The 16,409-nt window shown below is 41.9% G+C and overlaps 1 protein-coding gene across 6 annotated transcripts in view; it reads left to right on the forward strand.

Moving 5' to 3' along the window:
* RUFY2 (RUN and FYVE domain containing 2) overlaps positions 1-16,409 on the forward strand; it is a 127,900-nt gene that overhangs the window by 11,155 nt on the left and 100,336 nt on the right. For all 6 annotated transcript variants that reach the window (XR_004539183.1, XR_004539182.1, XM_033941549.1 and 3 more), the window contains exons 2-5: positions 2,187-2,360; positions 7,276-7,393; positions 10,716-10,817; positions 13,732-13,855. Coding sequence is in view for 4 of the 6 variants with exons in the window: in XM_033941549.1 (XP_033797440.1) it covers positions 2,187-2,360; positions 7,276-7,393; positions 10,716-10,817; positions 13,732-13,855 (518 nt within the window). In the remaining 2 variants the exon portion in view is untranslated. The remainder of the gene's footprint in view (positions 1-2,186; positions 2,361-7,275; positions 7,394-10,715; positions 10,818-13,731; positions 13,856-16,409) is intronic.

Below are 16,409 nucleotides of genomic sequence, written 5' to 3' on the forward strand. Positions count from 1 at the left end.
TTGGTCACACATGCCTGTCTGTCTTGCCTGCATATCCTGAAGAATGAGGCTGTAGATACTCCTCTTCATCTTCATTTGGCTGGGTTGGATTATGTTCCTGATGCTTTATATGCCAAATGCATGTTTTGGTGTTCTCCATTTCTGCCCGCAGAATGCTCTGGATTAGATTTGGCGAGACTTCCCTTTCAGGGCAGTTGTTGTTTGGCCTCATGGTCAACCTCATGGATTCTGTGGTGTTCATTTGCCCTATGACCCTGCCTAATAGGAGACCCAGATCCTTTAGGGGTTCTAGGCACTCTAATTTTCATGGCTCCCAGCCTTACCACTTGTATTCCAGTGCCACATCTCAGACCAGAGTTCCCGGTGGAGGTTCTCTGGCTACAGACAAGCCCAGATATCTGGTTCCTGTCCTGCGCCCCCTGCCAAGCAAGCACAATGCGCCAGGCTGGGGGACCCCCGTCTACAGAGAGGTAGCAGGCTGTCAGCTAGGAGTTGCATTTTGCCCGACTAGTGGGTTTGGGACTTTATTTGGTCATGCTCCAATTGGAATTTGCCCGGCCTTTGACCAGTTGGTTGATGGACTCTCCCGCAGGGCACCCGGACACTGCGCTCCAAGTGCAGGTCACTGTATAGCACTTGATGAATATTCAAGCTGTAGTGCAAATGAATGGCTCAGATAGTTGGAGGCCTATTCGGCAGCACGTACATGAGGCTCTCAGGATTCTGCGCTTTCGCAGAGACACTGTATGATCTGTCGTAGCAGCAGTGGTCCCTGAAGAGTTCCTTGCCTCTCTGGATTCATGGGGGCATACTTGTACTTTTTGATCTTTCTGGCACACCACTGATACTTGCGATTTCACGTTTTGCACAACCATTCCCAGTTTTTGGCTCTGCCCTTTGGACTAGTGACGGCTCCTCATACCTTCTTCAAGGTGATGGTGGTCTTACCGACTTACTTCAGTAAGATGGGACTGGCTAATCAGACCTCCCTCATTGGCCGAGGGTCAACACACGGTAGATCAGGTTGTGCCTTGGACAATTTCAGTCCAAATATCCCTCTTAATTTCTAATGTTTCAGAGAATCACAATCCATTGTGAGCCGGCTGTGGGTCAGATGGTGATCAATCTGTTGTAGTAATTGACAGACTTGTTTCTGCTTCTAATGAGACAGAGGCCATTTGGTCTTGGTGATCAAAGAGCTTGAGCCAACTGATCATTAACAGCAGTATTCCTGTGTTTTTTCTAGCAATAAACTTAAGTATATTTTTTTGCTCCTGTCCATTTATAAGAACCTGTTTTGCAGTTTGAATTGGAATCATCTGGTTTTGGATTTTTTTTTTTTGGTTTGGATTGCTGACATACAGTACTAAGATTTAGGTCAAGCCTTTTTTTAAATGAAATATCTTATTGGTGGTAAAAAAAAAATTAAAAAAAATGGAAGAACACACAGCAAACACAAATATCCATAAGAACAAAGTAACAAATAGAAGGTCATCAAAGATCCACCAGTTCCTCTCAGAAGAAGAAAAGGAAAAAAAAAAAGAATAAGCTTAAACTACATATTGTGCATTGTAATGTAACATTCACTGTAAGGACCAACTTTACAAACCTTTTCCTGTGTTCCCCAACCTCCTCTTAAACCCTAAGCCCTCCCTTCCCACCCTCTAGTGATTCTACCTTAAACCCATGTTTAAGAAGGTATCCTTTTCTCTGAGCGTTCAATCTATCATAGAAATGCTCTATGCCAAGAGTTCTCTGCAGCTTCTGGCCTAGCATAGTGCATGTCCAAGCCTTCAAAGTATAACATGCTCACCATGTAGTTGGTCCAGTCCATTGACCAATGTATAATAGTGTAGCTTTGATCCAATGCTTCAGAATATATCTTTTAGCAATGAGCAACCCTAATAATAAAAACAAATGAGTTTCTTTGCCCCACACATCTAAACCAAGATCTCCCAGCAATATAACTTCCCCATAATCTATGCCTTGAATTTCACTACAACCCTCTTGACAGATCTGATCCCAAAAGTGCCTAATCCCTGAACAATGAAGAAAACTGAATGAGGTATGCAATCTTTTATACTGCACGGGGGCGATTCAGGTCAGGCTTGAATGGTAACCTTTTTAGTGTGCATAGACCTTGATTTACTAGAAATCAAGTCTAAGTTTACCCTCTCTTTTTACAGCTTTAAAGGATCCCACCATTGTTGAGCGGACAAATTTGCTGAATATGGCTAAATTGAGCATCAAAGGGTTGATTGAATCGGCCTTAAGTTTTGGCCGCACACTTGATTCAGACTATCCTCCTTTGCAGCAGTTCTTTGTTGTCATGGAGCATTGCCTTAAACATGGATTGAAAGGTAATTATTTTTATCAGTGACAATATATGATTGTTGAAGTTGTCCGGGTCATGCCACGTCTGGGTTGAACTGACATTTCAGCCATCATGCTTTAGCTTTCTTCAGGGTATGCTGCAAAGTCTGAATTTTGTCTTTATATATAATGGGTCCTGTAATCTGATTGTCTGAGGTTTGAGGTATACAAATTTGAAGTTGTAGGAAAATCTGTTGGATACAATTTTAAAATTCTAGCGGGAAAGTCTGTTGGTCACATTTTTAAATTCTGTTAGAATAGAGGCTGGAAAAAATGAGATGGAGGGAGAAGCCGTTTGTGCTCGACCCCAGTCCTTTTAGTGTTAAATTTCGTTGGATGAGCAGTTGCCATATTTTATTTATGGAGAGCCCTTTATCTCCATTGAAGTTATTGGGTTGTCTTGCTATCTCTCTTGCCTCTTTGAATCTTCTCGGACCTTCCTGCCTGGATTCAAATTTGTGTACCCAACAAAATTCAAAAAGTTATATCTGTGACGAACAGACTCACCAAAATCAAATTTGTGACCAATGAATTTTCACGCCAGTTTCAAATTTGTGACCAACAAACTTTCCCACCAAAATTCAAATTCATGAGCAATGGACTTTCTTGCCTTAATCACCTCAAACCCCAGTCAATCAGCTTAGAGGACCCACTATATATAAAGACAAACTGAAGACTGCACAGCATACCCTGACGACAGCCACAGTATGATGGCTGAAAGGTCAGTTCTACCTATCCAGATGCGGTGAGACCCAGACAGATGGTGTGACACTAATTTACCTGTAACAATCATGATGCCAGCCATGGAAGCCTAAGAGAACAGTAACTGTATTTATTTAATCATTTTTATATTGCATTTATAGATCTGCTCACTAGACTGGATGATAGTCTGGTGAATTGGCATAGGTTACAAAGCCTTCCACCTCCAGATCACAACCAAAATTTCTGATTCTGATAGCAAATAGGCCAGAGCACACTACAGGGGTTCAAGGAGGGTCTAGATAGGTTCCTAAAAGAAAAGGGGTTTGAGGGGTTCAGATAGAAGCAGAGGTAGGTTATAGGATTAGTCAGAAACCACTTCACAGGTCATGGACCTGATGGGACGCCGCGGGAGCGGACTGCTGGGCGCGATGTACCTCTGGTCTGACCCAGTGGAGGCAACTTCTTATGTTCTTATGTTAATTCATGAAATAAGTTGTTTTCAGCCTAGGTCCCACTAGGACAACCTGGTATCCAAATCATTAAAACCCAGGGTCCTAGTTTGGCATGCACCTTTGTGTGGTAATATCAGAAGAAAAACAGAAATTACACAGGCCTACCTACTAAGTTATCTGGTTACCCTTAGAACCAGTCCTTCCAGAGGCATATTGGCAGTGGGACCTGTTTTCATTGCTGCTGTTTCATTCATGCTATGCCTGTTTTGAATTTCTAATGCTATTAGTGTGGACCTTTCTACAAGCATGAAAAGTAATCACAAAAAAATATACAACTAGGGGAAGCAAGTGGGGCACGCCTCATGGAATTCTTTTTAACCCTTTTGCATATCTTGTGTTGTCTCTGTGTGTGGCTCTGGCCTGAAAGAGAGTAGGGCAAGATGGTTTGAATAAAGTGGTTCCTAAACATTCTATTGGTACTTTGGAAAGAATAATAAGATTGAAGTATTAGATGTCACTGCCAATAGATTCAAATGATTTATTTTACAATTAAACCATAGGGTGCTATTATTCTAAGCAACAGGTATTGTATCAACAAGTGGTTCTTACCCTCTGAAAAGACAAAATGTGCCAGCTGGAAAAATCATACCAAAATTTACCAAATAGGAATGGAGTGCAGTGTCAGCTTACTAAAAATACAATTAGGTCAAATAATGACAGAACTTGTACCTTCATAATCCTAATGAATGTTTAAAAATTGCTACTGTGGGGATTTTTAAGAGCCTTGCGTCTAAACCTGCATTAACTTTGTGATGGGATTATCATCTCTTTCAATTGAGATGGTGTAAAATTCTTTCCATTATACTGTATTATAATTAAATAATTCCAGAAAATAGTCTAGAAACTCTTTCTAATAATACCTAAACAAGAGGCAATCACACTTCCAGCTCACCTTGACCTTTAAACAGAGTAGTAACCTCAGGTTGTTTTTGCCTTTTAACAACATGGTGGCTGGTCTTAACATCTTAGGGCAATTGCTCTTCTAGTAAGAGGTCATTACTAGTGCTGCCCGATTTCCGATTCGAATCGATTCATCGATTCACTTCAGGTGAATCAATTTGAATTGATTTGATTTTTTTTTTTAAATCGGCCTGGCCGACCCTATGACCAACCCTCCTCGCCATGCCTTCCTAAACCAGGAGCAGCAGCGCTGCCTCTTGCTGGCCTGCCGCTCCTCCTTTGGGGGGAGGGTCAGGTGGGAAGAGCTGCAAAAATGCTGGTTCTACCTTGTTCCGTGCTTTGACTGCTTTGGCACTCTTTCCTGCATCCTCCAGCTTCCCCCTCCCTCCCTGGGCCTCCTACTCTTACCACAGCCTGCAGAGAGGAATGCCAGTGCTCTATGCAATCCTTGTAGGCTGCACAGTCCTCAGATGCACGTTCCCTCTTACGGGATCTTGCCCCTGATGTCAGAGGAGGGGCGGGGCCGCGTCAGAGGGAACATGCTTCTGAGGACTGTGGCCGTTTACAAGGATAGCGTAGAGCACCGGCGATCCTCTCTGCAGGCACTAGTGTCCCTCCCCGACGAAGCGGACGAAACTCGAGTCGGGGGGACGGGAATTGTTAAGAATTGATGAGGATAAACACAATCTTCCTTGAATTTTAATCTTCACTTTATTGGTTATAACACAGTCACCAGTGAGATTTAACAAGACCAAGATCAACAACTAAAACCTCTCCATTCAGATAAGTAATATCACAGTATTTGAAAAGTAACAAGACTATTTAGGGAGGGTCGGGGACAGGTGGTTGCAATGATGGTCCCCTTGTTAAACTCATGATAGTGGCTTCACTATTTATTGGGTTACAGGTCTGAGCACATCACCATAAATATTTTAGATACACATCTAAGATAAGGATAAAAAAATATAGATGAGCATAAAAAGCCAAACACTGTGAAATTTAGTAGTAAACTAATTGATAGTAGCTCACAGAATATTACTGTATATCTTCCTATTATTGTTCACTATAGATAGATCTCACATATCACCTATCAAGTAATATGAAGACTCAACTGAAAGCCTGCAAACAAAATCTTTTAGGTGCCTTCTAAACATGGCAGTATCAGACATGAATCACAATTTGACTGGTAATATGCTCCACACACAAGGGCCAGCGAGTGATAAGGCACATTTCAATTCAACAGTATACATTCAAAGTGATGACGGAACCACTAACAGATGTACATCATCCAGCCTTAAAGCACGACAATATTTCTAAGGCTTCAGAACAAGGTGCGTCACCACAGGTAGGGCTGGAAAGGCCTGGGCCTATCCACTTTCACCTCAGGTCCACTCAGCAGCAGCGCACCATTGGTGAAGCTGGAGAGGGGATCCCCAAACCCAGTGGTTCTCAACTCCATACTCGGGGCACATCCATCTGGTCAGGCTTTCAGGCTATCCATAATGAATATGCACGAGTTAGTCACATGCATTGCTTCCTTGGTATGCACATCTATCTCATGCATATTCTTTGTGGATATCCGGAAACCCTGATTGTGGCTGGATGTGCACTGAAGACTATGTTGAGAAGCACTGCCTAAGCCCCAATAACTTAAAAACATCAGCAGCCTGCCAAAGTTACAAACCCCTGTCAAAAATACTAGTTAGTGCTCTGAGCTGCTACAAATAGCACCCCACACATGCTCAGTTCTCATGTGTGCTCAGTTCATGTGAGAGAATTGAGCACTCACAGGCTTCTGGCATTGGTGGCCTGATTGTTCTCGTTTTTGATGGGGGTTCACAATTTTGGCAAGCTGGCAGATCTTGATATTCCCTGCCTGCTAAGATATTTAATTTTAAAGTTTGGGTGGGCATGCATTTTTTTCTCTCCCTGTTTTGCCACCCCTTTCCCACACTAATCTACCCATTGACCCAACAAAAAATTCCCTTCTGGCTATATCGCTGTTCAGATCAGAACTCAGCCATCTTGGTTCACTAGGTTGTGATTAAGAACTAGTAGTTTAAACTGAACTCTCATAGCAACTAAAAAGCCAGTGCAAAACAGCAAGACTGCAAAAGTTGACAGAACCAGGAAGTTCCAGTAAGAAGTCTGACAGTAGCATTTTGTACAAATTGCATAAGCCAAGATAAAGAGTGTAAGGTAACCCAAGAGTATTAAGATGAGATGTTGTGAAACTGTTTGAAAATAATCAACTATTAACATAGGGAGTCAATTTTCCAAACATTTTAAGCAGGCAGGAGAGTCTCCTGCCCACTTAAATTGTGATATGTAGGCCAGCCACCAATATTCATGACACTTAACTGGGTTGCGCCACTGAATATTGGCACTAACCAACCATTAACCACTATGCCACTAACCAGAATATAAACCACTGAGGTCTGTATTTGATATAATTTAGAATGTAAACCACTGAGGTCTGTAATATGGTGATGCGTTATAACAAATGCTGATAAACATAGCATTCTCGGTGTTTTATTTTGTATAACATATATGCATATAGTGCCAAACTTTTGTATACTATTATTGTTACATGATGATCATTATTTCTGTTTTTCTCATTAATCAATTAACAAATTGAACTAAAAACATAACATAAACATAACATAACATTTTGACAGCCCTTGCTATTTCTAATTCAAATTTAATTAACTATTTCAATACTGAATAAAGCATTCTTAACATGCAAAAAAAAAAAAAAAAAGTAATCCTTCTTGTCTTTTTGTTTTAGTGAAAAAATCATTTTTGGGCTTTAATAAGACCATCTGGGGCCCACTGGAGATCATAGAGAAGTTGTGCCCAGAAGCAGAAGAGATAGCAGCCAGTGTCCGAGATTTGCCTGGTCTCAAGTAGGCACAGTATCTCTGAGGATGGCATTCCTGAGAATATCCATGTGTGGGGAATCAAAAGACAGAAAGCTGAAATTGTTTTCACAAGTTTTCTCTTGTTATTGAAGTTAATTTTAATACAGGAACTTTTTGTAGGGGTAATACTGTATATGAGGCAGTATGTTCCTTGGGGAGTTCTTTAAAATGTCTTTTATTTTAAGAGTATTTACACCCTTGCTCCCAACCCCCACAATTCCTGTTAAAGGATTGTAAAATCAAGATGGCTGGAATACCTTGTTATGGTCTTCTCGTAACTATTCATAGTCTTCATTTGGGCATATTCTTAGGAACTCCTAAAACAACTATTAATGAGCATGACAAAAATTGTAATCCAGTACATTTTGGGGAGAAGAATGAAGTAAAATCATCTCAAGGAAGAAAAGTCCTTAAAGCCCCCTTTCCTTTCATTCATGGCAGAATTTATACATTCAGCCTGTAGTAAACTGAGAAAACATTTTTGGGAAGTAGCCCAATAGTTTCCCCCTTACCCTTTTTCTTTCAGTTAAATTGGGTCTATAGGTGAGATTCTGGTGTCAAGAGCCTTCATTTACAACAGCTTATTGATTGTTCCGTATTTATATAGACTCCTTCTCTCACTGTAGACCTTTCTCCCCTCTCCCTCCCCCCTCCTTATTCCACCTGAATTTACAGCACTGCTATATATATAATCTGTTATCTTCATCTTATCGTAATTTTACGTTGCTATTTATTCCTAACAGGTCCCTATCGGACATTACCTACTAAAATGTACATCTTATAATTTTGCTCAGCAAATTGTATTTATGTACTATTGCCTCTTAAGGTTTCCGCTCTCTGTATTTCCTCTGAATATCTGCTTATTGTATTTCGCTGAATGTCCAGCTCTCTTGATTGTAAACCGCCTAGAAGTCGCAAGATTGTGGCGGTATAGAAGAATAAAGTTGTTGTTATTATTATTATTACTGCTCCTAGTTTGGGCATTACATCAACAATTCTTGAGGCAAGTAGATGCTACTTTTGTTTGATGACCGCTGTTCTTTCCACTTTTCTTCAAGAGTTTGAGTGCTGCCTCTGCAGTTTCCCCAGCCAACCCAAGGAGCAAAAGACCTAAGTTAGGAATAAAACCAGCACTGCCACTGAGCCATTGGGCCTACCTTGGACATGTTAATAATGCTTTGGTTTGGCCTGGTGATAACTTCAGCCGTGGTACTCTGATATATCTTGCTGAAGGTCTGGGTTTGGATCCCTCATCTGTCAGGATATATCAGCCCCCTGGCCACACGCTGAGAGGAAAGATGGCTGCCCCTATTGTGGCAATCCCTAATGGTCAGCATTAATAATAATAATAACTTTATTTTTTCTATACCGCCACAATCTTACGACTTCTAGGCAGTTTACACTGAAGAGAGCTGGACAATCAGCGAATTACAGAATACAAATAGCAAAAATATCACTGGATAGTCAGCGAAATACAGAATACAAATAGTAAAAATACACATATTTCTCAAAGTTATCAGTGTGGTGTTATTAGTTTTAAAATGGTATCTGATTATTAGATAAATCTGTCGAACAGTGCTGTCTTAATTTCTTTCCGAAAAGCGCCGTAGGTCAACCTGGCTCCATTGGGTGCCCTTTTAGCTTTCATGCCATTAAGTGTTCCCTAGGGCTACATGGGCTTGCCTTTTGGGAAAGATGAAGTAAGAAAAAAGAGAACAGAAGATAGGAATATACTGAAATCTGTTTCTAAGGGTATCAGCTGCTGAATGTGTTTGTGTTATCCACCTCATGGCTTATTTGGTGTCTCATTTGGGATGTAGTAGCCCTATACAAGGAGAGGTGGGAACAAAACACATTCAACTAAGAGGAATGAGGGAAAGGCAGGTGAGGTTACAAAGCATTTTCTGTTGAATATGTTAGTAGCAGAAATTATAGTGTAGATGCCAACACTCCTTACCTGAAGAAATCAACCAGTAGAATGGATGAATTCCTTTATATTAACTTGAAGATAAAGGAAAATTACAATCTGTAGATTGATTTTTGGCTCGATAAAATGTAACAGAAAATTCTGAGTGGAACTCTACACCATCACAGTACTCTCAAGGCGAATAAAGCCCCAAATTTTCAGATATGTTGAGAGGCCTGCGAAGGAGAGCAACCTGCTGTCACCAGCACAGCTCATCAAAATTCAAAGGAAAGATGTCAGAGGGGTCTTTAATAGACAGAAGTTTGCAAAACACTGCACTGGGCTTGAGAAAATCATGATCAGGGGAGGTCTGGAAAAATACTGGGCATTAGCTCATCCAGAAGCCTAGAATATACACTTCTCCCTCAATATTCACGGGGGTTAGGGGCAGAGCCGGCCCGCAAATATTAAAAAACCGCAAATAATATTCAGGCCGGTTCTGACCCACCCCCTACCTTCCCCCGGAATCCTGGACCTTACCTCTGAGACTCCATGGAACTGTACCTGGTGGTCTAGTGGGCTTTCGGGGCAGGAGCAATCTTCCTATGCTCGTGTCCCGTGCAGATCACTCATAGGAAATGGCTGCTGTGAGCTCCCATCGTAGTCTCAAGAGACTACAGGAACTCGCGGCTAGACCACCAGGTAAGGTTCCGAGGAGTCTCAGAGGGCTTAAAAATAACCCCCTAAATTAAAATCGCTCTTTAAAAAAAAAAAATCACGAATAACCAAATCCACGGATACTGAAGTGTAATGTCTGGTGATTATCCCTGAGCTAGCTCAGGAGGAGCTGCAACCACTGCTGCAGAATCTTGACCAGACCATGGTATATCCCCCAACCACAGAGGAGAATCTGGAGAGGCAGGGAAAGAAGGGCATTAAGAAAGCTTACAGGGTGTAGAAGGGGGAGAATGAAAAAAGAAAAGGAGAACAAAACTGGAAGAGATAGGCAAATAAAATATCAAATCTTGCCTTGACTCCTAGAAATTTTATCTGGCGCCCTAATTTTTTTAAAGTATTTTTCCAGCGTTTGCTGGAATATGAGCTCTTTTATGTCTCCCAGGGATCTTCTCAAGCAGCAGCCAGATGTTTCACAGAGGAGGGAGCAGTGTTAGTATAGTTTTTTTTCACGTTTCTCTCAGGGTCTGTGTATGGTTTAGAAAAGGCCAACTTGGCCATTGATTAATTTATCTTTTCCAACCCATCATTCCTATTTATATAGGATATGTATTGGGTTCAAATGTTTGAATTAGGGTTTTTGTATTTAGAAGCGGGTGGTGTATCATAATGCCTATTGTTTGTATCCTGATTTTGTTTTTGGTTTAATTTTTAATTTTGTTTTAGAACACCATTAGGCCGTGCTCGTGCATGGCTAAGATTGGCACTGATGCAGAAGAAGATGGCTGACTATTTGCGTTGCTTGATTATTCATAGAGATCTTCTGAGGTTTGTATCAATTTCAACATTATATCAAGTGTTTGATTTCTCATACATCAGCCCAACAAGAGATTTTTGTTCTGTCTGGTTATGAATACGAGGACAGAGCATCACTCGGTCACTGTCTCATAAGAGTTATAAAGGCTTTCTCCTTGTTGGTGAAGTCTGAGCATGAAAGCAGACGTCACAGTCATTTGGCAGTAGAATTCTATCTTCAAGGTAATTAAATTCATGATTTCCAGGCATTTATATGTTTTATTTTCTTTTTCTAAACTTATGTTTTATTCAGATTTTCCAAGCCAGGTACAAATATTGCAGCTGAGCAGAATATCCTCTAATAGCATCCTGTGTATCATTACATAAAACTTGGGTTGTAAAATTTGCTTTTAGACAACTATAGTCATTCTCTATAATAGTAAACATGTTATATGCTAGCTACTAAGGGTTGTTGAATCTAGTTTAGGCCAGTCTAAGTGGCATCAGCTGGTAGCTGCTTAACTCTGTATGTTTATTTTCTAGTTGGCCAGAAGCTATTCTCAGTTTGCTGAAGAATTAGTTAATTTGAGTTCTGAGTATGATGTAGAGATGCCAAGTTACCCAGTTCCAGGCTGGAGATTTTGGCACAGTCCTGGATTTATGACCCCTCCATCCTGATGCATTATGAGAGTTGCAGCACTAATTTCAATAGGCAGGATCAAGTACTACAAATCCCACATGGCTTTGGGATATAAGTTCAAAATCAGGACTATCCTAAAATCTTCATCCTGGAACTGGGCAACTTGGCATCTCTGATAAAACCTATACGTTTTAAAGGTTACATCTGTCAAGCAGTCTATTAAACAAATAAGCACAGTCTTATTATTATATAGTGGTACTTTTTTTTTAATCTATTTTTTTTGTTGTTGTTGAGCAGTTACTGCCTCCTCCTTTTAGATCTGCACCTCAATTAGATCCAGTCTATATTGGATTATGACTCCATAAGCTTTCATTTGTAGCTACCGGGGGCTTTGTTGTCCTTTTTTTTTTTTTTTTAAATCTCCATCCTAAATCTGCCTAGTCAACTCAGCAATAGTCCTTGACCAGAAGCCATGAACCTCAGCTCTTATGTAGAACCTGGTTAGCATAGTCCACAAGTCTGATCACTAGTTGGTGCTGTTGAGTGATGGCTCTCCCGCATCTCTCTTTGAATGGTTGATTGTCATCAAGAAAAAAATTAAATCTGAAACAAGTACATAAATCCACAGTCTTATCTGCCCCAGGACTAGGAATTGCATCCCTGTTATCTGTATGACGGGGTCCTGCACCACCACCGAGCCAATAGCCATGCTAGTGGCACATTTTTCTTAATGCATATTTACTTGAAAATAATTGGCAGCAGTCTCTGCTACCCATGCAGAGTCATTGTCCCACAAATTGTCCTCCTAATGCTTGACTCTTAGTCCACATTGTGTTGAATGAGTTGATACCCTCCTTTCCTAACATCATACTGGCATCCTACTTGTTGATTCCCTTCTTAGAAAGTCCTCCAAATCTACTGACTTTCACTCCACTTTAGATGCTAAGCGAGTGGTACTCTACTTTCCTATCTACATATTGGCATTCTTGTTCTACTTTATTGAAACAGTTTTTAGATTGTAAACCGTTTAGACCTCTCGGGTACAGAAATTGCAGTATAGCAAATGTTAAATAAATAAATGCCCTGGAGACAAAGTCTAGTTCTGAATGACCTCATTGTTTGTTATTGTTTTTGCTTTTTTAAATTTTAAAAGAGTTGGGGAAAGTCCCAGGATCGCAATTTAATTAAAAATCAATTCCTGTTGATTTGGCAGCCCCAGGGCATTGTTGGGCAACAATCTTTGAAAGTATTTCTTGTACCATATGTAAATGCCATGTAGAAAAGTAAAAGAATGGACCCACGTGACCGGATTCCTGACGGTAGACCCCCTCCCCTGACGATCGCGGCAGGAGGGTGCCCAACCCCTCCTGCCGAAAGACCCCCCACCCGCCCACGACGATCGCCGGCAGGAAGGTGCTGAACCCTTCCTGCTGGTAGCCCCCCAAAGATCACTGGCAGGAGGGGGCCCAACCATTTCTACTGGATCCCCCCAACAAAACACCCCAGCCCCCCTCCCCGGACCCCCCGAGAACCCCCTCTCCCGGGCTTACCAGCAAGTTGGACAGACAGATGGGTCCTTGCACTATCCGGCCGGCAGGCCCACCTCTGTCCAATTAAGGTGGGCTCACCCCTCCCCTGCCCAACCCACAGGAGCCTAGGGCCTGATTGGCCCAGGCACCTCAAGCCCCTCCTGCCATAGGAGGGGGAGGGGAGACTGGCGGCCATAGCCACGGTCACTATACTAATTGCGGCAGGGAGATCCCTTGCTGTGATTAAGTATAGCGGCCGTGTCTACTTACAATGTAGGCCAGCATTTTGCTAGCCTACATTGTAAGCGCCTCCTGCTCTACTAGGGAGAGGCGTAGGCCCGCCTAGGTTTGCCTAGCCGGCGAGCTTAGGTGGGTTTGTGAGCCTCCCTAGGCTCCCGGAGGCACCTTCAATATAGGTGGCCTGCCTGGGGAGCTTTTTTTTAGAAAATGGCTGATTAGACAGCTGTAAGACATCTATAGCTGCCTACAATTGGGACGCAGTTTACAGAATCGGGCCACAGTGTCTGTAGTTCTAGTTACTATCTTTCAGCATCATTGTTTGAGGCTCTGTAACTTTTAAAAACGTACTGTCTTCTTTACATTCTTGCTAAGCAACATATTAACTCACTTGATTTCAGGCAGTGTGTGCCTTCAGTTCTGGTATTTGAGTTTGTTGAAGGTGTAGATCCAGAGCATGCATATGATTCTTGGATACACTTGAATTCAGAGCTCTTTCCAGAGATTCAGCAGTTTGATGCATTTTACTTTCTCTCCACAGCGAGTTTTATGAGTATCATGCACTGATGATGGAAGAGGAAGGTGCAGTAATAGTTGGGCTGCTAGTTGGATTGAATGTCATTGATGCTAACTTATGTGTAAAAGGGGAAGACCTGGATTCATTAGTAAGTTTTTCCTTTTTCCCCTTTCCTCATCTCTGAGTGTACTGTAAATAGAATCAAGAAAACAACAAGGCAATTAGTCTACTATAGCAGTGTTCTTCAACCTTTTTACACCTATGGACCGGCGGAAAAAAAAATTATTTTGTGGACCGGCAAACTACTAGGATTGAAATTTAAAAACCCCGTTTCTGCCCCGTCTCCGCGAGCTCGGTCCTCGCAAACCATCTGATCCCATCTGCACAAGCCTCAGTTATGATTTTATACTGAATGTATTTTATTAAAGTATAAAAAGAAACAATATTCTGTACAATTGTCAATTTATAAATACAAATAATACAGAGCAAGGATCAACAAAACCCCTGTCTCCCTTCCCCTTCACATATATTCCCTCTACTATCAAGAAAACTGAATAAGCCAAATTATTACAGAATACTACACAGAAATATCATGCTAACATAATACCGCAGTCACACATAGCAGGAATAGGGTTAGGGGAGTGCAATTAGGGCAACTGCCCCCCTGGTCAGAGAGAGCCCTAAGCCACTGCCTGGACTTTGCAGTCCCCAGTTATGTCTAACACCAGCTCTAGCAGGATATATATTTCAAATCTGATATATTCTAATCGCAAAATAGAAATAAAATTATTTGTTTCTACCTTTTGTTGACTCTGGTTTCTGCTTTCATCTTCTTTTCACTCTCTTCTTTCCAGCGTCTGCCCTCTCTGTCTCTTTAATCCAGCATCTGCCCCTTCCATCTACTGTCTGACCTCTCCCCCTTCCATATGATATTTGTCTTATTTCTATGCCCCTCTCCCCTTTCAATCCAGCCTATGCCCCTCTCTCCTTTTTATATGATTCATTCCAACTTCACTGCTCTCTTCATTTTTATCTCTCCTACACCAGATCTAGCATCTTTGCCCCTCTCAATTTCTCTGCTGACCCCCCTTCCCATCTCATTCCTGTCTCTTCCCTTCCCTTCCTCTAATCACCCTGACAGCTGTTTCCTTCCTTTTTTCTTCTCCCTTCCTTCCTCCCCCTGTTCAGCAGTAACTCTCTTCCCTTCCCTTTCCTTCCTCTCCTCTCAGCAGCATCTCTCCTTCTCCCCAGGTCCAGTAGCAGCTGTCCATTTTTTCCCCTTGCCCAGCAGCTTCCCAGACTCCTTTCCCTCCTCCCCTCCCAGCAGCATCTGTCCTTATCCCTCTCCAGGTCCAGTAGCAGCTGTCCCTTTTTTTTTTTTTTTTTACCATGCCCAGCAGCTTCCCAGCCTCTAACAGTGGCTTTCTTCCCTCCCAGCAACTCTCCTTTCCAGCGCAACGATTCAGGAAGGCAGCCTCGGGTCCTTTGTTGGGTCGCACCGTCTCTGAGGAAAGCGGAAGTTGCATCATCAGAGGCGGCCGCGACTCAGCAAAATCCCCAAGGCTGCCTTCCTGAATCGCTGCACTGTTAAGTAAGGAGAGCCACTGGGAGAGGAGAAAGCACCCTGTTGGAGGCTCCCCATGATCTCTCCGGCCCTGTGTGGACTACAGCTCGTCGATCTTGCCAGTCCTGTGCGGACCGGCAGGAATTTTCTGTGGACCGGTGGTTGAAGAACAGTGCACTATAGAATCCAACATGGAACAGATGACAATGAGCAGGCCACATGGAGATAAAAATAGGTTTAATCAAGATGCTCCCAGGAACAATGCCCAGTGCGTTTTACCAATAAGGTTGCCTCAGGGGCATATAAATGTTATAATAAAACACATATATACATTTAATTAAAATATTGAACCAACCATTAAAACTCAGTGAAATAACATCATCAATAAAATACTGACAAAAGGATCACTTACCTACCTGTAGTGAGAGAACAACTTCCACAAGCAATAGCAGTGGGTTAGTGTGTAAAAAAACAGCTTTCACCAACTCTTAAAAAAAAAACAAAAAAAACCCAACCCTGTCAAAGATACTTAAAATCAAGGACTGTGCCGTATAAAAATGCATGATGAGCAAAAAACTGAGCACAATTCATAAAAACTAAAGCAGGACCACAGCCATTCCAAAAGTATTACTTCATTATTATTCATGAGATCAGGCTTTTTACATATACGTTTGGTTGTGTGCACAAGTTTGCCTATTTGCCAGCTATAACAGACCCAGGACTGTGTGAGTATTTCTCTTAGTTTTTAATTTAAAATCTTTGGAATAAGAACATAAGAAGTTGCCTCCACTGGGTCAGACCAGGGGTCCATCGCGCCCAGCAGTCCGCTCCCGCAGCGGCCCATCAAGTCCATGACCTGTAAGTGATCCTTTGTCTAAAACCTTTCAGTCCCCGTTATTCTTCTATCTATATCCTTCCATAATCCTATCTCTACCTCTATCTATATCCCTCAATCCCCATATCCTTTAGGAACTTGTCCAATCCCTCTTTGAATCCCCTTAATGTACTCTGTCCTATCACATCCTCCAGAAGCGCATTCCAGGTGTCTACCACCCTCTGAGTGAAAAAAAATTTCCTAGCATTGGTTCTAAACCTGTCCCCTTTCAATTTCTCCGAGTGCCCCCTTGTTCTTGTAGTT

The sequence above is a fragment of the Geotrypetes seraphini genome, chromosome 4 (genome assembly GCF_902459505.1).
Source record: "Geotrypetes seraphini chromosome 4, aGeoSer1.1, whole genome shotgun sequence".
Classification (NCBI taxonomy): domain Eukaryota; kingdom Metazoa; phylum Chordata; class Amphibia; order Gymnophiona; family Dermophiidae; genus Geotrypetes; species Geotrypetes seraphini.